We start from the raw sequence: 23,382 nt of genomic DNA, 5'->3' as shown, positions 1-23,382 counted from the left end.
AATCATATAAACGCTTGATTAATTATGTTCTCTCAAAAAGGAGAAAATTCAAGTAGCATTACATACTGTTTAATATTAGCAAATGCGTATTTAAAGACTCTAATGACGTCATAAAGTTTTCAAGTGAAAAATAGTTGTTTATAGTTGTATATAACCAAGCTACTTTGCAAGAAAAGTAAACTCTTAACAAATAAATTTAAAGTAATTTTCAAAATAATTTTTAAAGCTGATTTTAATCAATTACACATAATCTCATGTTTTTAGTTACGTTTTCAAACATAGTTATTCTGCAGAATTTTTTCGACAAAAAAACAGTTAGTTTTCAATTCTGACCCACGATAACTTCTAACCCGATCATTTCTAAACAGATCATATCTAATCCGATTATTTCTAACCAGATCACTTCTTATCCGATCACGTCTGATCCGATATCTTCTTACCCGATAATTTCTAACCTTATTACTTCTAACTCGATTATTTCGAACCGGATCATATCTAACAAAATCATTTCTAACCTGACCTTTTCAAACCCGATAATTTTTAACTCGATCATTTCTGGCTTCATCTTGTCCGATTATTTTTAACCCGATTGCATCTAACCTGACTGTTTTTAAACTAGTCAGTGAAACTGTTTTTTTTTTTTAATCAATTTTAATTAGAATTTATTTTAAATAAAGTCAAATTTAACTAATTTGTTCTTTCATTAAAATATAGTATACCATGACTTAACCAGAACGTAATGTTTATACAGTTATATATTTTTAGAAAGAATTTTCAATATGGTTTTAGATAAAATTATATACAAATACATTGCATTTTTATTAAAGAAGAAATATTTCAAACTCAACTTTACTACTATTGTGTTTAACTAAGCTATAGAATATAGTATTAACATGTATTAAAGTTTAAATTAAAAATTCGAAATAACTACTGTTTAGATGAGAATTTGGAAAATTACGTAAACAAGACTTTTAAGCATAAATAAGTTAATAGAAACTTAAGATGATAAAAGGATATTACATTAAAGTAAATACATAGAAGTTTCAAAGTTATATAAAATATATAATAAAAGTAAAAAGACAATGAGACTATATAAGTAAAATATAATTATCGGAACTTAGTTAAAGTAAACAAAAAGAAATGAAGCTATATATAATTTCGGAACAATTACACTATAATATACCTACAAATTTAATAATATAGTACTTAAAGTAGACTAAAAAAAAATCATAATCAAATCAACATAAAAAAAACTAATATATAACAGTGTATACAAATTAGTATCGTAAATTAACTATTGTATACAGAGCTTAGGATTATTAAAGTTTTATTTCTATTAAAATGCCATGATTTGTCAAACACTAATTTAACAAATAGATTTTCTTTTTTGCAATATATTCAATTTACTTTAAATTTTTATTCGGTGATTGTAGGAATGTTTGTTAAACTTTAAATCGATGCTACGTTTTTCACAGAACTGCTTCAAAAGTTGATTTAAATTAAAAAACACCTAAGGTGTCATATATTAGTGTTGCATTCTACTGTGATGTAGTAGTTGTATCATTGCGGTCTACTGTGATGTAGTAGTTGTATCAGTGCGATCTACTGTGATTTAATAGTTTTAGTGTTGCGATCTACTGTGATGTAATAGTTCTACCACTACGATTTACTGTGATGTATCAGTTGTATTGTTGAAGTCATAATTTGAAACTTTTGAAACTTACACTAGATATTCTAGAGTTCATAGTTAAAAGCAAAAAACAGGTATGAGGCTTATTTAACGGCAAATTTAAGCACTTATACAGATATTACAGAAAAATTTAGATATATAGGGGGTTATAAGTTGCAAAAGGGGGAGTCACAAGGCTGTAACTTGAAACTTACATTAGATATTCTGGAGTTGATGATGCAGAGCAAAAAAAAGTCTATCTATTACTCACAGGATAGTGGTAAGCCCACGCGTTCTATTCCCGTAACAGTACACAATGAATATTCTTAGCTTTTCAAACTTTTGTATAAACTTTTTTTACCGAACCCATTAGTTGTTTTATTTACTGTAAGAAAAAAGGTCCTAAAAAGAATCTGAAAAGATAAACATATATACTAATTCTAACTGAATAGGTAGTCAAGCTACACAGGTTTAAATACCAACCTAAAAAATAAGCAAGTAGGGAACAAAACTTGTGTACGTATACTTAAACTTATAGTTTCAATAACATAGACTGCTGTCTGATAAAATTTAATTTTAGTTCCAAAATTCCTAACAGATATTTTTCGTAAAAACGAGATAAGAAACACCTCTACTGTTTTTCTATGTTGAGCTCATTAACTTTATTATGATTTGTAAGAAGTTATAACAACAAAGGTCAATATAGTAAGGAGCTTGTAGATATATAAGCACACAAACATAAAGCTGAATTAGAAGAAATGATTTTAGAAAAGTTAACAATTTAAGAAGGGTAAACAAGATTCATCATCACACCCGATCAATTAAAAACTTAAGTTGTACTTCTAATGTAATGCATGTTTTAAAAAAGTTGAAAAGGAACATTCTATTTTGTTTTTAAGTATTAAAGTTTAACTATAATTTATTATTGAATTCAACTTACAAAGCAACATAAACACTTTTTTTTGATTTATTTAAAATTTTAGTTATACAACTCCAGCTCAGCAAACAAACAAGAGTAAAAATTTCAAATCGTTAAACAATGATTGACCACATTCATAGTTTTTATGACTCCAAACTTACAGACTTTTTATATTATGAATTAATTATTTTGTTTTTACATACGATAATACTTTGTTATGTTTTACTCTCCTGTTTTTTTTTGTTTATAATTCTATAATTTTTAATTAACAATAATTTTTTTTAGCTCCAAAAACAATATATAGCTTTTATAATTCAAAAACTACATTTTTTTTTTTAATTATGAATTACAAAATAAATTATGAATTTAGTTCTGACCTAAGAAAATGTTTCCATTCGTTTTTCTGGCCGTGTTTTTATTCCATAGTTCACTAGCTTTTAATAGAAATTCATTTAATTGTTTTTATTTTGAAGCACTAACATCTCTTTCAATAAAATTAAATTTTTCTAAATTTTTTAGTCTAACAAATTGGAAATAATTCATAGAAATAATAAATCAAACTTGTCACAGCTAAACTATATAGTACAATTTTGTAAAACGAGCAAATAAAAAACTCTGTTATTTCTACAGGTCATTTAAGTACCTATATAAAGTTTGGGTGTCAGAAAAGTTGAATATAATAACTATTTAATGAAGATGTATCAAAAAAATATCAAATTTATTGATTTTTTTCTTTAAATGTTTTTAACACAAAATATCTTCTTCTTTTTTTGTAGATCCATATATTTTTTTTTTAAACTAATCATTTCTAATTAGTTTAGTGAATAAAAAAAAACAATATACATATTTAAATTTATCTTTTTATAAACACAAAATATACAATTAAATAAACCAATAAATTGCGTTTACTTTTTATAAACTCAAAAAAAAAATTTTTTGATAAAAACCAGTGAAAACAATGATTGTTTAAAGTAACAGAAAAAAAAAAAACTAAAAAACACAGTAGAAACTTATGACTGAAAAAATAACAAAATAACAAAAACTGCATTTATAAACAAAAGTATTTTTTACAATGATGTATCAAAAAGCTAAGAAAACAAAATATTTACACGAAGTAAACATTACAAATTATTATATTTTCACCCCTGAGTAGTATAAGCTCCTGTCGTTTCAGTGTCGGTTTTATCGTATTGACACGCCCAGCACTTTCCCTGCAATTAAAAGTTTTATTTAAAAAAATTCTAAATTTTGTACTTTAACCTGCAATCAAATGAAAGGTTAAGTAAAACAAATTATTAAATGTAAATAAACAATTTCGATAATTTATTTAGCTTACATTTGAAAACAATTATTGCATTACTTTTTATATTCGTATTTTTCTAAATTAAAAACGTTTTTTAATCAACAAAAACTAATGACAGTATTACAATACCCAATAAAATTACTTATGTATTAGTACAGATACAGAGGTACAAATTCCCCACTTGACGAAAATACACAATTTTTTGGGGGTTCATGAGCATGGATGGTATTTTGAAGGGGTTATATGTTAAGCTTGATTACGCTTGATTAATTTTTATAAAAAGTAAATTTAATTTTCACACTCGAGCTGCTTTTAAAATATCTTTACAAATTTTATAAACACTGACAACAACTCTTTGGAACGTCAGTTGACAAAGCCACTATATTTTTAACATTACTTTAAGTCTTTAGATAAGAGAAATTAAACAGTCCAGGGACGTAGCTAGCTCAAAAAAGTTACGAATCTGCAAAAATTAAAACCTGAAATGACGCATGATAACGTCCTAGCGGATAATCAGCAATTTAAACTACCTCTAATGTTATTGAATGTAATATGTAAATATGCAGTTATGTTAATACTTGAAAAATGGAGTGTTGAAGTATGAGTGATACCTGTATACAAGGCAATTTATTTTGCTCCACACCCCCTATGACTCATATGTGTTGCCACTTGTGTAAACCCATAAAACTTTCATTTAAAGTAAGTATAAATAATAAAAATTTAACTCAAAAAAATTAAAATGTTTACAAAATCAAACATTTAAGGTAGTCAATAGAAAGAACATTAAATTATACAAACTTTTGTTACATAAAATTGTATGATTTAGATGTTTGAAGTAAAAGCTACAGCCTCCATTGAAATAAATTTTGCAATACAGCTTTTTGACAAGCTAAATCTTTAACGCGCTAAATTTATAAAATTTGGATGTACTTAATTCGCTTAATTTTTACGACACTTAAAATACTAAAGAGTACATATATGTAAAAATTATCTCTCAGGAGTGCATCACTAAGTACAAATAAATACTGAAAGCTAAGGAAGCAGAGTCTTTTCAAGCTAAAATAAAAGCAAGTTTTTTCGCACATAAATAAATGTTTCTGCAGAAACGTACCAAGCTACGTGCCTGAACCAGTCCAATACTAATAAATTATCTTGAACGTTATTTTAACTAAGTAGCCTTAAATCATTAAAAGAAACAAATTTAGGACTAATGTTCAGCCATGGGTTAATTTTTCTGTTGAAAGATCTTTTTTTTTTTTTTGGTAAGATAGATTAGTGGTAATAACCAACAATAAAAGTGAAATTTTTGAGGATAATGTATGTTAGAAAAGCCGGTATAACTGTGGTAAATGTTCTAACTTAATGGAAAAATTTTTAATTTTTATTTAAAATCAATAAACAAATTTCTTTTGTAACTATATGACTTACAAAAATCAAAAACTCAAACAACAAACTTGCAATTCAGTCCAGCACACGGCGCAATAGGGCAGATTGCACCCGAAGTTGTCTTTTGTGGGTTGGCAGAACACTAGAGGGAGGTCTTCGCTGTTGGTTTCGTCGCATATTATGCACTTGTGATCGGCAATCTTGAGAAAATCGAACAACTTTATCAGCAACTTGTTGTTTTCATACTTCTCTCGCAAATGCAGGCCGTACGAGTACTTTTGCTGTTTGGATTTTAATTTTGAATTTATAATTGTATAACTTATTGTTTTAGAGAACTTTTCTAATTAGTTTGAAACTCTGTGTTTATATTTAAATGTTAATATTAATTCATTTACAAGCATCTTGTAAATAATCTTGACGCCCTTTTTAAAAATATTTACATAATTGAAACTATTTTTACAACAAAAACACAATATATATTACTTTTAAGATGAGAAATTATTCTTTTATATCAACATTAGAAAGTAAAAAACTTAATAACAAACTTCGAGGTAATAATCAACAGCAAGCTGCCTTAATAATCTAAAACAAAATCATTATCAAAATTGCAGGGTTGCCACAGATCAAGCTGAGAAAAATTTATTGACTTTTCCTGACTTTTAACTAAAATTTTCCTGACTTTTCTAAATATAAACTCTTAGTTGAACTTATTCTATAATGCATAATCAAACACTTGAAACTATATAAATCTTCCAATCTTATTTTTATACAGTTTAAAACAACAGTTTTTTGATGAGTTCAATCATCTAACTTCTATTAAGGACATAGGGGGGGGGGGGGGTAAACCATGTTTTTTACAAGTTAATCTTATTTTATAGAGTTTTTTCTAAGCTTCAAGATGCTTTTTATTGTTTTAAAATATTCAAATTATTTTTTGATATATGACCAGTCAAAGTTGGGCCGCATAATAGGTTCCCTATGGGAAGGGAAAACTAAAACAGCGAAAAAAGACTATTTCATTTGAAATCTATCTCCTCCTACATTTACAAGCAATCTTCTTTAAACTTTCACAGTCTAAACTTTTTACAATAAAAAAAACGTTACTTTGGAATTTAATAAAAAAAATTGTAAAAATATATTTTTTTTGAAAAAAAAAACACTTTTTTTTTTAATTTTTGTGATAAAATTTTAATTTTTCAAAATTATAAAAATTCTAAAGTAACGTTTTTTCCTTATATTATAAGGAATGTTTCCTGAAAATTTGAAGAAGATTGCTTGAAAAATGAAGGAGGAGATAGATTTTTAGTGAATTTTAAAATTTCCGAGAAAATTGCCCCCGAAAAATTTGCGGTCCATTCATTTATATTGGAAAATTTTTATAAAAAATTAAATATCTCAAAAGTTAAATGATATTTTTGAATTCTATAAAAACTGGCTTGTAGTTTGTACTTAAAGCTTTCATATAAAAGCCAATCTTAATTTTTGTAAAAAAAAAAATGTTGGACCCCCTCCTATGGCCTTAAATCACTTGAACCACCTGTGTATGATTGATATATTTGCAATAAACAGCTCTATCAGCAAAATCCTTGATACAGCTCTAGTTTGTATGTATACATATAATCTTTAACTTTTGTTCTAGATGTAATAGTTTCTCATTTCATACTGTTTTCAAGCAGATCTTTGTTAATACATAATCTAGTTCGACCTCAGCCTGGTCATTGTGCAACACAAATAATGGTTGCAACAACTTTCCGAGAGAAGATTTGGCATGAAATTTTAATGTTTTAAATAGAACTGGTCCGAGCAATCTTCCTTTTGCTTGAAACTCTTAAACTTTAATGCATTCATTAGACAATCTACCAAAGTTCTAAATTGTTCAATGCTAGTATCACCTTCAGAGTTGGAGCACATTTTTTACTATGCTAAAGAGTGCACAATGTTGGCAAAACGCTTAAGAACAATTGTGACTCCTAATTTTTCAAGGCTATGCGGATTTAGGCATGACATATTTTTTACATATGTACTTCCAATAGCCATTCTGCTCCAGAGATTTTCAACCGCTTTTATAACAAATAATCTACAATCTTTGTTGAAATTTAAGACCTTTTGTTCCTCAACTAGGTCTTTTTTCCTAAAATTTGCAAGCAAATTGGTTGCAGCACAACCAAGATCAAGGACAGGTTTTAGGGAAGCTTGATCATTTAATTCAACCTTGAATAATTGGTTAAGCTGAGGTTCGTAACTATCACGTCTTTCATAATGATGCACAGCAATTTAATTACCAAGCACGAAATGTTCTCATGCATAAAAGAAACAACAGGCTGGGTACTCTGGTACAATGTAAAAAAGGCTGCATAAGAGTTATAACTAAAGAAATGCAAGAACATTTGTGTGTATATATCACAATTTCATTATGGAAGAACCTTGCCACAGATCATCAATACTAAAGAGCATAAAAAACTGCTTGTTCAAGTAGAGTAGTTGTTCAATATAGTAATAGAAAAATTTTGCAGTTTTAGAAAGGATCTTTTATTAATTTGTACCAGATGAAGGCATTGGAAATTAAATCATTTTGTTAATTTCTAGGAAATTTTTGCAATTTTAGTGTGACTTTAAACGATTTTTAATTAATTTTTTACTATTTGAAGGTTTTGGAAAACAAGAAAGTTTGTAAGTTAATCTGACTTTTTTTTTGTCAAACTTCCTGACTATTCCTGACTTTTGTCTTTTTTTTTAGTTTTCCCTGACTTTTCCTGACCGTTTGGCAACTCTGAAATAGATTGAATTAGTATAACTACTTTATTATACCAACACTAAAAAGTAAGAAACTTAATAACAAACTTCGAGGTGATTATCAACAGCAAGCTGCCTTACCATTCGAAAATTAAGATCATTATTAAAATAGATTGAATTTAAATAACCTAGTCTGAGACGGGATGTACAGAAATTGTAAGTGTGTATACTGAAAGTAATCCTTATCGAATTACCAAATTAAATTTTGGTACTATTATTAAAAACAGTTTTTTTGAAATTTTTATAGGAGAAACAAGCATGTTACGTCACTAAACAATCTTAATGCAAAAATGTTTAAATATATTTCATAACTTTTTATCCGAACAAATCGAGAGAATATAACAAAAGAAGATAATTCTCTCATTTTCTTTAGTACTTTTCCACTCATAAAATCATACAAAAATAAATATGCTAAAACGTTTTTGTTGCTTTATGCACTTTATGTTTTGCGTTTTGAAAATAAGTGCATATAACTCTTACATATAAATAAAACATATAAAAAAATATAATATTGGTTATAATATCATAAAAATATCAATCACAAAGCAAAAAAAATTGTAACTTCTAGGTATTTTCACATATTTTTCAACTTTTGCTAGGGATTTATAGAGAAGTTGGAACCCTGAATGCTATATAAATATATATATATATAAATATACTTATTTATTTATCATAACTAATACACATATTCTTAACAAACTTCCAGGTAAAACTTTGTTTTTATATTTTAAATGTTAATATCAATTCATTAACGAGCATCGAGTAGATAATATAGAACAAAATTTTAAACCGCCTTTTTTAAAAACAATACATAAATTAAACTATTTTTACAACAAACACACAATAAATACAGGGCTGCAACTCGTATTTTCAAAAATTTTTCTAGGTTTTCCAATTTTCTTCAGGTTTTTAATAGTACACATTTTTGGGTCTATTTTTAGTTTAAAGTTAAGTTTAAGGTAAAAAAAATTGCGTTAAATAATATAAAAAAAATAAAAAGATACTGTAAGGCTACTTTAAATATGCTTTTTACAAAAAAAAAATTTGATGATACCAAATTTTTTTTATTTATATGATAGATTTTTTAAAATAAAATCAAAATTTTACTACTGAACATGTAAAAATTGTTAAAATTTTATGGTTTTCCAGGTTTTTTTAGTGATTTTTATTCAAAATTCAGGTTTTTTCAGGTTTTTTTCAAAACTTCTCAAACTCCAGGTTTTTCAAGGATTTTCCAGGTAAAGTAGCAACCCTGTAAATACTGCTTTGAGATATGAAACTGTTCTGTTATATCAACACTAAAAGGTAATAAACTTAATAACAAACTTCCAGGTGGTAATCAACGGCCAGCTGCCTTTACATTCTAAAATTAAAATCATAATTAAAATAAATTTAATTTTATAACCTAGCCTGAGACTATGTGTACAGATATCGTAAGTGTGTACACTGAAAGTAAGCCTTAATATGGATTTATATAGGAGTGGGAACCCTTAATGTTATTAACCATAACAAATACAAACAACAAACTTCCAGGTAGTAATCGACGGCGAGCTGCCTTAACATTCTGAAACCATTATTGAAATAAATTTAATTTATATAACCTAGCCTGAGACTGGATGTACAGAAGTTGTAAGTGTGTACACTGAAAGTAAGCCTTATTGCATTACCAAACTTAATTTTGGTACCATCTTTTTTAAAATTTCCAGGGATCTATAGATAAGTTGGAACCCTGAATGTCATATATGCATAATACTTTTAATCATAACAAACTTCGAGGTAGTAATCAACGGCGAGCTTCTCGATCTGCCTCTTGCTCTCCTCCAGCCCGTTCTTCCGTCTCCTGCCCAGCTGCGAGTACAAGTAGATGATCCTCTGCTTCTCGTGCTTGCGGTACACGAAGGCGGCGATGACGTGCCGCAGCCTCAGTATGTACACCTCGAGGAAGAGGGACGCGTACAGGACCGTGTAGCCGGTCGCCACGCGCGCTATCACCTCGTTCGATATCTGCCGCGCCACTGGCAGGCACCCTGTCATGAGAATTACTTGATATATATATATATATATATATAAATATATAGAACTAAAATACACAAAATAAACTTTTGCTTGGGACAGCTGTTTCTGCGTTTAATACGCGTCCTCAGCCAAGTTTTATTCAATGAAAAGCAAACTTGTAAGTACAGCAATAAAAGTACAGCAATATACATATATATATTATAGTTTAACTTTACTGCTACTTGAGGCAACCTTATGTAAATTGGTTTAATAAATGAGTACTCGATATAAAATTAACTTTACCGATACTGGGTAAAAACCTTAAAAAAAAGTGTAAATGGTAGGCAACCTGTTTGTATAATGGTATATATATACATATATAATAAGGCGATTATTCAAACTTGAACACCTTTTAAAGGGCTTTTAAATAATAAATTGGAAAAGTACGATTTTAAAAATACTGGTACATATGTTTCATAAAGCTAAACGCTTTAATCTTCAGTTAGGTCAATTAAAAATAAAAAGCACTTTACTAAACAGAGATGCAAAAGTTCTACAAAAAAACAAAAAGCGAATTCTATGACGTATTAATTTAATGTTGTACATTACAAAAATTCAGTACAAAAATTAATCTTCCATCTAACTAATCAAACAACTAAAATTCACAAAGACCACAGTTAAGTGACCATAAAATACTTCAAAATTTATTGCATTTAAATAGGAGTTTTTTCATATGTCGACAAGACGTATGAATTCACTCATCTTATTTAAACAACCTTCCTTTTTTAACGCATACATAAAAGCTGTTGATTCTTTTAAGCACAGCCAACAAACAGGGTTATTACCATCTGCTATTGGCTGCGCTCTTTTTATTACCTCCCAAGTTAATTTAAAATAAATGTTTTTGCGCTTTAGGCCGCAAACATACTTCGAAAGCTCAGTCTCATTTTCGTATACACCACCTTTAAAAGATTTTTTATGGTTAGCATACCGAAATCTGAACTGAGTGAAGCATAAGCCGATGTAGAACTTCTTTTCAAGGTCAGAGTTAACTGTTTCCTTGTAAATAATGTTCTCTGAACGGCAATTACCCACTTTAAAATCATATTTACAGCCACCAGCGCAACTACACTAATTTTTGATTATATAACTTTTGTTTAGAATCCTTTGATTGTGTTACTTAATTAATCTCTCCATATTCGCCATACATAAATAAATTATTTGCATATTATGTTTGTTAAAGATCTTTGATATTTGTTGATATGTTTTTTTACTAGATTTATAAATTCTCTGCCGATATGTGTCTTGACTGAAGTACAGAATGGGAGATTATACCAAATTATATTTCGCTTTTTTTAAATTTTATCGTTTTGGTTTTTTGCTCTGTTGTTTCAAAATTAAGTTTATCATTGTAACTGCATCTTTTTCATTATTAATTTGTAATCTTACTTTGTCTTTAAAAAGTTTTCTTCGTTGCTTGATTTCTTTGTTACTCATAAAATACAATAAATTTTGAAGTATTTTATAGTCAATTAACTGTTGTCTTTGTGAATTTTAGTTGTTTAATTAGTAAGATGGAAGATAAATTTTTGTACTAATTTTTTGTAATGTACAATATTTAATTCTTACGTCGTTCTGTTTTTAGTTTTTTTGTATAACTTTTGCATCTATGTTTAGTAAAGTGCTTTTTATTTAAAATTGAACTGGCTGATGATTAAAGCGTTTAGCTTTATGAAACATATGTATCAGTATTTTCAAAATCGTACTTTTCCAATAAATTATATAAATATATATATAAATAATCAATGATAAATTTTAAATTACAGCCCTAACGTACTTACAAAAGGTAAATATAAAAGTTTTATATATCAGTATATTATACTTAAATATAAACAATCTATTAATATTTTATTACTATACTTATATTAGTTCGGGTTGATATTAAACTTTAGTGCCAACAAACAACTATACGTAAATGCAATTTAGTTCTCATCTGATGAAAAAGATAAGTCAACCATAATTATACTTAAGTAGTAATGTTGATTTGGCTAAAAATAATTTAATGATATTTTTGTAAGAAAAGAAAAACTATCTGAAAATCTCTGACTTTACCAACGTCAATGTTTAAAAACTTTGATTAGAATGTTTAATTCGTAATACTATATGACAAAGCAAAAAAAAATTATAAAACAATCTAACTGGGTTTACAATCGAATACAAGTCGTAAGTATTCAAGTAAAAAGTTCAAAACCCTAAACTAAGGCTAATTAGATTTTTTTTATGAAAACTTGACACGTGATAATCTATTAAATAAGCATCATGAATCAAAAACTCATACTTTAGTAAAAATTAAAAAAAATTTAATCTTGTTCTACTAAAACGACAAACATCAACCTGCATTATCTTCTGTGATGTTGAGAACAAAATAGTTGTCTTGAAAAGGCGCGAAAGAATTGTTGAGCAGTTTTGCAACTCTGCCACTTCCTTCCACCGTCACTGTGGAAAATTATTTTAATATATTCTAAAACGGTTTTTAAAACTAATGCACCAAACAGGGTAGCCACCTTCACAAGAAGGTATTAACAACCGTTTCACAATTTTTGTTATTATTAAATTAAGTTACAAGCATGTATGTACACACTGAATTGCCACTAAGTATGAAAAAAAATTTGTTTTAAGAAAAAAAGGCAAAAATAAACACCAAAACAGTTTTCCTTATTAAATGGCAAATACAAACAAACTAATTGTAAACCAGTATTTTTTTTTTAATAAAAACAAGATTTTAGGTTAAAAGTATTTCGATATTTCTTAAGATTTTAATACTGGCTGTGAAAATTTCACAAAATTTTCAACAAAAAACAACCGTCAAGCCTGTGCTCTCCGCTTATTTCAGTTTTGACTTCGGCGTGCCTGGACAACTCGAGAAAAACTCGATATATTACAATGTCGGCCACGAACAACAACGACACCACAAACGCTTCTATGGTGTACGATACCACCTTCACCAACTGCAAAGTGATAACATCAAGGTTTTCACAAATGATCAGGTCCTTGTTTAATTGTTTGAATAAATGAAAAAGAAATACTTATGCACCGGCATTAGTTTGTTAGGGTAAAAATAAAAACTCTGAGATATGTGAATACTTCAGGAAACTATTAATTTCAATGACAACCTAGTTTAAACTTAAATTACATTATTATAAAAAAGATAAACAAAACTATTGGAAGATAAGTTACAACTAAAAACTAAGTTTAGTTATTTTTGCGGAACATGATAAGTCAGTTTCAATTTTTCAGCAACATATAAAAGAACATTCGAAACAATTACCATGGCTTTTTTCTCAGTAAAAGTCATTTTAAACTCGAAAGTTGTTGCCAATTCCCTTCTTTCAACTCTTTTGAAAGGAAGCAAATTTCTCTTTCCCTGCAATCATATTTTTAACTATTTCTTTTAGAATTAAATTAAAATCAGTATTAATTATCTTTTTTTACTACTGATAGTAGCTAAAGTAGTTATGAAATAAACACCCATAGAGAGCTATCAAAACAATGTAACCATTTTTAAAACACAAACACTGAGTGGATTTTAGCAGAAGAAAGTATTCAACTCACTTCCAGTCTTCTCTCGGTATCTTTTCTGACGAAATAGGGCGTCACGTAGTAGTTGTCAAAGTCTAAATTTTTCTCCCATTTTTGCAAGTACTGCAAGGCTCTGAAAGTATGGTTGATCGAAAACAATTGATTTTTACTACAAAATCTAACAAATTAACAAGCGCGCGTGTACAAAATTTAATCCACAACAAATTATTTTTAGATTATCCTTTTCAACTTTTATAAACTACATCATAACATTAGAAATTTACTTAGTTGTGAATACACAAACAAGTAAACAATTAAAAATTTGATGATTTTTGATATTGTCTTGTTTATAATTTTGCTAAGAAATTTCCACATAAATATTTTTAGTTTGAAAAGTTTACTAAATACTAGCTCATGTGTCAGAGCGAAACTAAATAAAAACATAAGATCAACATACTTCAAACAACTATATAAATTATAAAACACATCAGGCATTCTAATGTTTCATTACTATTAGTTTTTGATGAAATTTGAAAACCAGTTTACATATCAAAACCAACAATATATCCAACAATATATTTTATCAGATTTTTAATGTGAAAACTAACGCGACGATGATGTAGATGAGCAGAAGTGCGGTCAACTTTTCCGCGCAAGACAGCAGAACTTGGAATATTTCGAACATGTAGGAGGAAAATATGGTGATCCTCCTGTTCAGCTCCTCAACCGTCCTCAGCAGCTCCTTCTCCTCATTCTCGTTCACCTGAATCAATTTGTTTGTTGGTGTGAGACAAAGTTTTTGTTTTGGGAAATTTAGAACAATTTCTACGACTTTAAAGATTATCGAAAAATAATGTTGGTCACTAATAGAGTAAAATAGCAAAATTCAATATTAGTTTTACTTTTCTAGATTTTGGAAAAATATTCATTTTTACTCAATGACGAATTTAACTTAACCAGCTTTCGCTCAACAGACTAGACAGAACAAACACTTTGAAACTCAAGAAAAAAAGTTTAAAAAAAGTTCATACAGCCCAACTCCGCTCCGGCGATTCGGTTTCGTCTTCCACTTTTCCCTGGATGCTGACCATATTGTACCATTGGTTGTCTATATTTCCAACATCGATGTCGATCGAGGTGCAAAGACTTCTGACTGCGTATAAAATTTCAATTTCACTGCAACGCGTTAATTCAAGCGCGATTGCAACAGACGACCAGTGGCCAGTTTCAACCGGCCTGATCACGTGAAAAAACTAAACTGAAATGACAAAATTGAAAATCTGAAAAACTCAACTATCGCGAAATAAACCATGTTTTTTACAAGTTGATCTGATTTTATAGAGTCTTTTCTAAGCTTCAAGATGCTTTTTATCGTTTTAAAAAATTCAAATTATTTTTTAAGATATGTCCAGTCAAAGTCGGGCCGCATAATAGGTTCAATATGGTAAGGGAAAACCAAAACAGCGAAAAAGACTATTTTAATTAGCAGAGCTTCACCAACCGAAGTCAATCGGCGCGCACTTCACCTTGCCCAGCTCGAAGCCATAGCAAAACCACTCCAGGTAAAAAGGGAACTTTTCTATGCACACGTCTCTCACGTCCTCATAAATTTTGAAGCAAGACTCCCTCGCCTTATAGAATATTTCTGAAAAAAAAATTGAAAGTTTTCAAAAACCAAAAAAATACAAAACCCCCACTATGCCCTTAAATACTTTATTAAGAATGAAAATTTAAAACGATAATGGGTATAAATATAAACATACGTTTGTAATATGAACACTGATATATAGTAAAATGAGCTATAGTTCAATTATGCTACGCTCTGCAGTGAAACGGTGTAACACAAATAATGTTAAACAAAAAAAATAGTCTAAAATGTTTATATATCAAAAAAATTGATCCAACTAGATTGAATAAAACAAGTTTAACTTTTGTCCAAATTATCGACAGAAACAATTTCAAGACTTCATATGAAACATCTGCATAATCATGTAGTCAAGGCGAAAACAATGTTCAACATTAAAAAAAAATTTACCTTCACACTTTATTCTGGTCTTTTCTTTCAACTGGGTGCCGACCTTGACGCTGGCTAGTTTCTCCCTGTCGGCTTTGTACACGTCTATCTTCTCATCGTTCGTGGTGGACTCGTCCAGTATGAACTGCATCATTTCTCTGAAATTCTCTTTCAACTGGTTGTACTCATTGTCCTGGTGACTCACGTCCGCCTGTTTGATGTTTTTTTTTTTTTATTTTTTTTGCTTTTTTTGAGAAACAATTAATAAAATATTGCATTTGCAATCTCACTAGACCACAACTGTTTTCAAGTTAGTCTTTAAATATTTACTATATAATAAAACTTATAAAGAATTTCTAGTTACTTCTGTAGTAAGTGATAGCCATAGTTGGGGTATATAACTCTTTTGCCCTTTTTCACACTGTTATGTAAACTAACTGTAATTCTTAAGAGCTTTGGGGGTCAAATATTTTCTTTACAAAAGTTAATATTTTATGTTATCTTAGGGCTTATCGTACATACTACACGATACTTTTTATTGAACAAAAAAATAATAATTGACTTTTGAGATATACAAGCTTTGTAAAAAAAATTGAATATAACCGTATGAAAAAAAATTTTCATGGCCAATTTTCTCAAAAGTTTAAAAGTTTTACTAAAAATCTATCTGTTCTTTCATTTTTAAAGCAATTTAATTTAAATTTACAAAAAATGTAAATTTCAATAATACAAATAACTTGAAGGAGGCAGATTTTAAAAAAATCCAGAAACAAAAAAATTATAACTAAAATAATTTTTTTTTGTTTATTTGTTAATGTTTTATCTTTTTTTTTCAAAAAATTAAAATCTGTTTTCTACAGGATGTTTAAAATTTATCAAAGATTACTCTGTAAAACTCAGAAGGAGGAGATAAATTTTATTTTATTATTTGAAACTTTTATTATTGAAATATAATTTTTTTGCCCCTTTAGTTTCTGCCTCCCACAAAGAACTCTAACTTTGATCGCTTATATCTCAAAAGTTTCTTTGAGTTTTTACAAATGGTAAAAAGTAACAAGTAGCTTATCTTATGATGTAAACAACAGGACTAAATTTTTAAAAAGTATTTTAACCACTAATGCCCTTAAGGCCATTGGGGGGGGGGGGGGGTCCAACATTTTTTTTACAAAAAATAACTTTGGCTTTTATATGAAAGTTTTAAGTATAAACTACAAGCCAGTTTTTATAGAATTCAAAAATATCATTTAACTTTTGAGATATTTAATTTTTTGTAAAAATTTCCCAATATAAACGTATGGACCGCAAATTTTTCGGGGTCAATTTTCTTGGAAATTTTAAAATTCACTAAAAATCTATCTCCTCCTTCATTTTTCAAGCAATCTTCTTCAAATTTTCAGGAAACGTTCATTATAATATAAGGAAAAAACGTTATTTTAGAATTTTAATAATTTATAAAAATAAAAATTTTATCACAAAAATTTTGACTTTGACTGGTCATATCTCAAAAAATAATTTGAATTTTTTAAAACAATAAAAAGCATCTTGAAGCTAAGGAAAAATTCTGTAAAATGAGATCAACTTGTAAAAAAACATGGTTTATCCCCCCTATGGCCTTAACTCAAAGTAGCTTTCGCGATATAAGCATCTAAAATTAGAGATCTCAATAGGTCCCCTAAGGAGGAACGTAACAACTAAATGACTATTTTACTTCAAATCAATCTTCTATAACACTTTAGAGCAGTCTGATTTAGAAACTATAAAGTCTATTCTTTAAAAAAATTTAAAAAACTGATAGGGAAACTGCTTTTTAAGTTCTAAATAAACCTTTTTTCCTAAATAATATAAATATTATACAAAAAACAGATTTGCGTTTTCTCCGTGCAAAAGTGATGCTGTGCAATAGTATCATTGTGCAAAAGTGTGACTTCTATCCAAAATAAAACATTCCGTAAAATTTGAAGTAAATTGCAACAAAAATGTAAGAGGAGACAAATTTTTAGTAATACTTAGTTAAGAAAACTTTGATAAAATTTTTCTTACTTTGTTTAAGAAACTTTTTACAAAACTTAATGTATTTAGAAAGTTATTTAATTATTTTTCTTGTTTAAAAGCATCTCATAGTTTACACTTAAAGCTTTTACATTAAGCCCGATATTCATTTTTGTGAAAAAAAAATGTTAACAGTTGAACAATATCAAAGTTTAGCTTTAACGTTCTAAACTCAAGTATACCTTTACTAAAAAACAAAATACAGTACGCTCCAAGGTCATAATGGGTCCATCAGATTTTTTTTTAAATTAGTTTGTTTTACACATTTTAATCTCAGTTACCAGATACTTTTTAGAGCTTAACAAAATCAAATTTTGATTTTGATACATTAAGTTGTAGAATTTAACTAAGTATTAAGGCCATAGGGGGGTAGGCCATGTTTTTTACAAGTTGATCTTATTTTATAGAGTTTTTACTAAGCTTCAAGTTGCTTTTTACCGTTTTTAAAAATTCGAATTAGTTTTTGAGACATGCCCATCCAAAGTCGGGCCGCATAACAGGTTCCTTATGGGGAAGGAAAAACTAAAACGGCAAAAAAAGACTAATGCATTCAAAATCTATCTCCTCCTTCATTTTTTAAGCAATCTTCTTCAAACTTTCACAGTCTATTCTTTATACAATAACAAAAAAACGTTATTTGTGACTTTAAAATTTTCAAGTAAAAATACCTTTTTTTGAAAAAAAAAAAAAAATTATAAAAAATCACTTTTTATTTTTTATTTTTGTCATAAAATTTTTATTTTTTAAAATTTACAAAATTCACAAATAACATTTTTTTCTCATAATGTAAGAAACATTTCCTGAAAATTTGAAGAAAATTGCTTGAAAAGTGAAGGAGAAGATAGATTTTAAAGCCCGTTTTTAAAAACTCGAGAAAAACGGCTTTAAAGTTACCCTTTATATACCCTTTATAAAGACAACCCTTTATATAACCGGTCATAAAAAAAAAGATACTTTATATTTTTAAAATCTAAAAAAAGCATCTGAAAGATTATGAAATTTACTATAATATAAGTCTATATGTTATTTTTGGTCAAAAAATGGCTTCTACCCCCCCTATGGCCTTAATAGAAAGGTATACTGAAAATGCAAAGTAATATTTATAAAACAAATTAAAATCTCCTAGTAAAGCTCTTAAGCAATATTATATAAATTTGTTTACTACGTTTTCAATTAATTTTATTAACTTTAACTTTAGAAATACTTACACTCTAATTAAATTTAATTTTTTAATATATAAAATTTTGGGATATGTTTTGCAATCAATTAGTTATTTAAAATTTAAAACAGGGTTTCCTAAAGTGGGCCATAAGCAGCAACAAAGCAAAAGGAGGGACATGAGGTCATAATTTGAAATTTACACTATATATTCTGGAGTTGATGATGAAGTGCAAAAAAATAAGTATTAGGCGTTTTTAAATGGTAACTTGTTAGAAGAGGCCATACTTTTTTAATATCTTCAAAGGGGCCTTTTAAAAAAAGTTTAGGAAATACTGATTTGAAGGATATATTCATAATTTAAACTATTCCAACAATTATAAAATTGGGACAAATGATGATACAATCAGACTATAATAAAAAAAGATTAGGAGTAGGTTTTAGAAGTTTAGGGGTTAATAATTTTAACTGAAACATAAAGATTTAAATGTAATGAATATTAATTTGCAAAGTTAGAGATGAAGGTTAGGATTATCCAAGCAGTTGTGCAAAAAAATGTTTTAACCTTTTTAATTAATTTAAACTTGGACTATATGTATTTAAATAAGAAAACCTAAATTGTGTAAACATAAAAACTTAGATTATACTGTTTCTTTGTTTTCATAAATATTTTATAAGTTGCTACATATGCTTTAATTATTATTTTTTAGTTGCATTGTAATTAGAAGTACAGTAACCTCTCGCATATTTACGCACTCTCGTTTAGTTACGCACTTTAAAATTCTAAAATGTTCAAAAAGTAAAAATTTCAATTTCAATTTCTCTAAATTCTTATGAAGTATGAAATTTCATTCCTATTCAAAAAATCCAATACAATGCAAGACAATATTATCCTCATGTAAGCAAAGGTCAAATTAACATAAACAATTTTATTAATTTTTTTTTTTTTTTTTTTGTTCAAAAAAAGAAATTCATTACAGCACCAAATGCATATTTTTGTAAGAAGCTATAGAAACAAATTTTAATATAGAAACCACACCATTTCTTAATTTAAACAAATGCTTAACTATAAATTGAATTTTGCTAAGTAGAACAGAATATAAATGTTAAGTATCAAATAAGTCACATATAAATAAAGTCAATGATAAAAGCTAATTATTTTCAAAGTTAGTAAAAAATTTTTAAAACTATTATTATTTTATATGAATTTAAATCCTCTATTTCTAATAGAAGTATAGTTTTATCTTTTGTTTTCATATCAATAAATAAAGTAAACAAATTGTTAAAAGTGGGAATGTACCAAGTGCTTTTAACTAGAAGCAATATCAAAAAGCAGCCATTATAGTAAGTATACTTGGTACCTCTTGTATCTTTACGATCTCTTGTATTTTTACGCACTTTTTCTGTGGACACAATGTGCGTAAATGAGCAAAAGGTTACTTTACTTATGTGTTGTTAATTACACTGTGATTTATTATTATTGCTTTTACATTAATTAAATTTTTACTTTATAAGCTAGACTTGAAACTTTATTTTTATTGCTTAGTAAACAACTGATGAGTGCATGAAATGTATACTGTTAAGAAATTTGAGTCTTTTGTATTTTTGTAATAAAAGTAAAGCTACTTCAATTTATGAAAAAAACTTAATAAAAAAATATATACAATTTTTTGTCTTTATGATTGAATTATTTTATTCTATAAAAATTTTGTTACTTTAAATGTAAAAATAATTTGAAAAATTTCTTTTAACTAAAAACTCATTAAATTTTAAATATCAGTCAAATAACAAACTAACAGATGCCTTGATGTAACCACCAGTTATCGGAGCGTAAATGAGGTAGAATAATTTTTTGAGCTGGCTGGCGTGCATATTAGCCATGCAAGTCATGCTGGCAATGGACTCCTTCACGTGAGCTATCAGGTTTTCAACTGGACCTGTTATGAATAACTGTCTAAAATCTTCTTATTGTAGTAACTGTATGACTTTGCCAGAAAAATATAAGACTCAACTTACTAATCTTTGTGAGATAGTCAACAGCTAGCAGTTTTTATATTAGTAAGATTAGGTTATAGAGAGGACTCAAACAAAATAGTTGTCAAAAACAACATTAAATATTACATTATATGATGTATTTAAGAACTAATTTCTTATAATAAGCTAAAAAATATATAAAACCTTTTAATATTGAGAACAATAAAGTACAAGTAGCCATAACTTACTCTTGATAAAAAACAATTGGAAATTTATTCAATAATTAAAAACCTGCCAGAACCCAAGCCAGCAGCATTGCCTTGTAAATTCTCCTGCCGACGCCTCCGAACAGAGTTGGGAAGCAGAGGAGGGCTATGCAGCGGGCTCTCATGGATATCATGCAGCTGGTGGTGGACAGGAACAGCACTGTGACGAACGTCAGCCAGTACAGCGGGCTGTCGTGGTCTGAGAATGTTTTGTACAGCACGCACGTGATGTACACTGTGAAATGTTGTTGTTGGTATGTTTTGTACTTATTGTTATTTAAACAGTGGAAACAAAATCTAAAACAATTTAAAGAAAAGAGTATCAAAGTTTGAGAGTTCAGTTAGTTCAGTACTGAGAAGAGCAAAACAAATAGCCAAAAAACTGTTTTATTGCAAATATATTTATTTCTTCCCTTTTTTTTATAAATTTCTCTAAATTTTCACATTTTTATTAAATTTTCTGACAATTTCAAATGGGTATATATTGACTTGTAAAAAAGGATTTGTATTGTTTTTAAATTGGATTTTTTTAAAATAAACTCATTTTCACAATCTGGCAAGTCTTGAACTTATTTTAATTTAATTGTTTTAAGAATAATTTCTGAAAGTTTAAATCTCTAGCTCAGGGGTCGGCAGTGTTATGTGACTCGTTGGCCAATTATCTTAGAAAAAACTTGCTCGCAGGGCGCACTATTTAGAAAAAAGACCTTTGAGGGACCGTTTAGCTAAAGAAATCTAGTAATCAGAAGAAAAATATTATTTGAGACCAGAAATATAACAACTTTAGTTATAATAGACCATTAATAAACAGTATTTATTGAATTAAGAGCCTAAATGTAAGTTTTTATCACAAAAATATAATTTTTGCAGAAAAGGAGCTCGGGGGCTGCAGATTTTGACTTAAAGGGCCGCATTTGGCCCGCGGCCCGCAGTTTGCCAACCCCTGCTCTAGCTAAAGGCACAAAAAAAGAGATAATCTTAAAATGTTTCTAATTATCCAAGAAACTTGACAAAAAAAACCTGACGTCATTCAATTGTAATGAGACTTCTAATTAAACTGACTGTATGTCAAAACTTAAATATAATTTTTTTCATTCTTATAAAATACTATCAATTAACTTATCTTTTTTTAAGCAACTTTATAACAACTGAAAATAAAAAACCTGATCCCTGTTATAGCCTTACGCTATTAATTGAAATAAAAAACAAACAAAAAAAAGTTAAAAAAAAATTATACTGTGTGTGTTTAAAAAATACTTACAGTAAGCAATAGTTGCTCCAAGCATTGCACCACCTACAACCTTCAAGTAAAAGAATTCATGCCATTGACTCCGCTCAAAGTCATATAGGAAATTGTAAAATCTTTCCTTAAATGTGGGTTTTGCAAACTCAGAATTATCTGAATAGTTTGTATCAGTTACTACAGTAGAATAATATTCAGTATCTGTGTTGTTAGTAGTTGTTGCTTCCCCATTTTTTGGCATATTTAAGTAAATCTGATAGTAGGTTTGTGTTAGTGAAAATGTTAAAAATAAGGTGAAAAAGTGTTGATTTTATTTATCAGTACACATATATAAGGTTGAGTAAATTTGAAAAGTTTCAAAACTAAATATTAATTAAAATTGAAAAAGAAATTCAAAAAATAGTTTAAAATAAATTCAATATATACATGGTTGCCACTTGTTTTTTCAAAATTGTTTCCAGGTTTTCCAAATTCATTCTAAGTTTTCAAAAGTACACATTTTTGAGTCTATTCTTGTTTAAAGTTAAGTTTAAGGTAAGAAACTGTGTTAAATAGTATAAAAACATTGAAAAGATACTGTAAAGCTTCTTTAACTATGTTTTTTGATAAAAAATTTTTGATGATGACAACAATTTTTTTTATATGATAGATTTTTTGAGTCAAATCATATTTTACTACCAAACATGTAAAAATTGTTAAAATTCCAGGTTTTTTAAGGGTTTTTGTTCAAAATTTCAGGTTTTTTCAGTTTTTTTTTGTCTAAATTGTTAAATTCCAGGTTTCCAGGTGAAGAGGAAATCCTGTATATATAAAACTTATTGAAATTTCAAATAACAGGGATGACAATTATTTTGATGATTGAAAACTATTTAATAAATAAAAAACAAAGGGCATAGGGAAGATAGGCACATTTTTATATGTTGATCTTGTTTTAAAAGATCTGCAACTTAGCTAACAGTTACTTTTTACAGCTTTGTAAAATTCAAATTAGTTTTGAGATATGAGGGAACAAAGTAGGAGAGTCTTGTTTGACC

At 27.9% G+C, this 23,382-nt stretch overlaps 1 protein-coding gene across 1 annotated transcript; it reads right to left on the bottom strand.

Moving 5' to 3' along the window:
• Positions 1-3,727: 3,727 nt before the first annotated feature.
• LOC145832608 (protein sneaky-like) lies at positions 3,728-22,589 on the bottom strand. Its single transcript, XM_082939910.1, has 14 exons — positions 22,367-22,589; positions 21,131-21,340; positions 20,663-20,802; positions 15,680-15,869; positions 15,146-15,289; positions 14,676-14,797; positions 14,253-14,407; positions 13,678-13,777; positions 13,394-13,489; positions 12,929-13,115; positions 12,460-12,561; positions 9,841-10,097; positions 5,346-5,558; positions 3,728-3,799 (listed from the first exon to the last, which is right to left on the bottom strand). Exons 1-14 carry the CDS (start codon positions 22,587-22,589, stop codon positions 3,728-3,730), a joined length of 2,211 nt encoding a protein of 736 aa, XP_082796036.1.
• Positions 22,590-23,382: the final 793 nt, after the last annotated feature.

Source organism: Thalia democratica, chromosome 3 (assembly GCF_965202585.1).
Source record: "Thalia democratica chromosome 3, ktThaDemo2.hap1.1, whole genome shotgun sequence".
Taxonomy (NCBI): domain Eukaryota; kingdom Metazoa; phylum Chordata; class Thaliacea; order Salpida; family Salpidae; genus Thalia; species Thalia democratica.
Note: the sequence above shows the minus strand (reverse complement) of the source record. Positions and strands in the feature narration are given on the sequence as shown.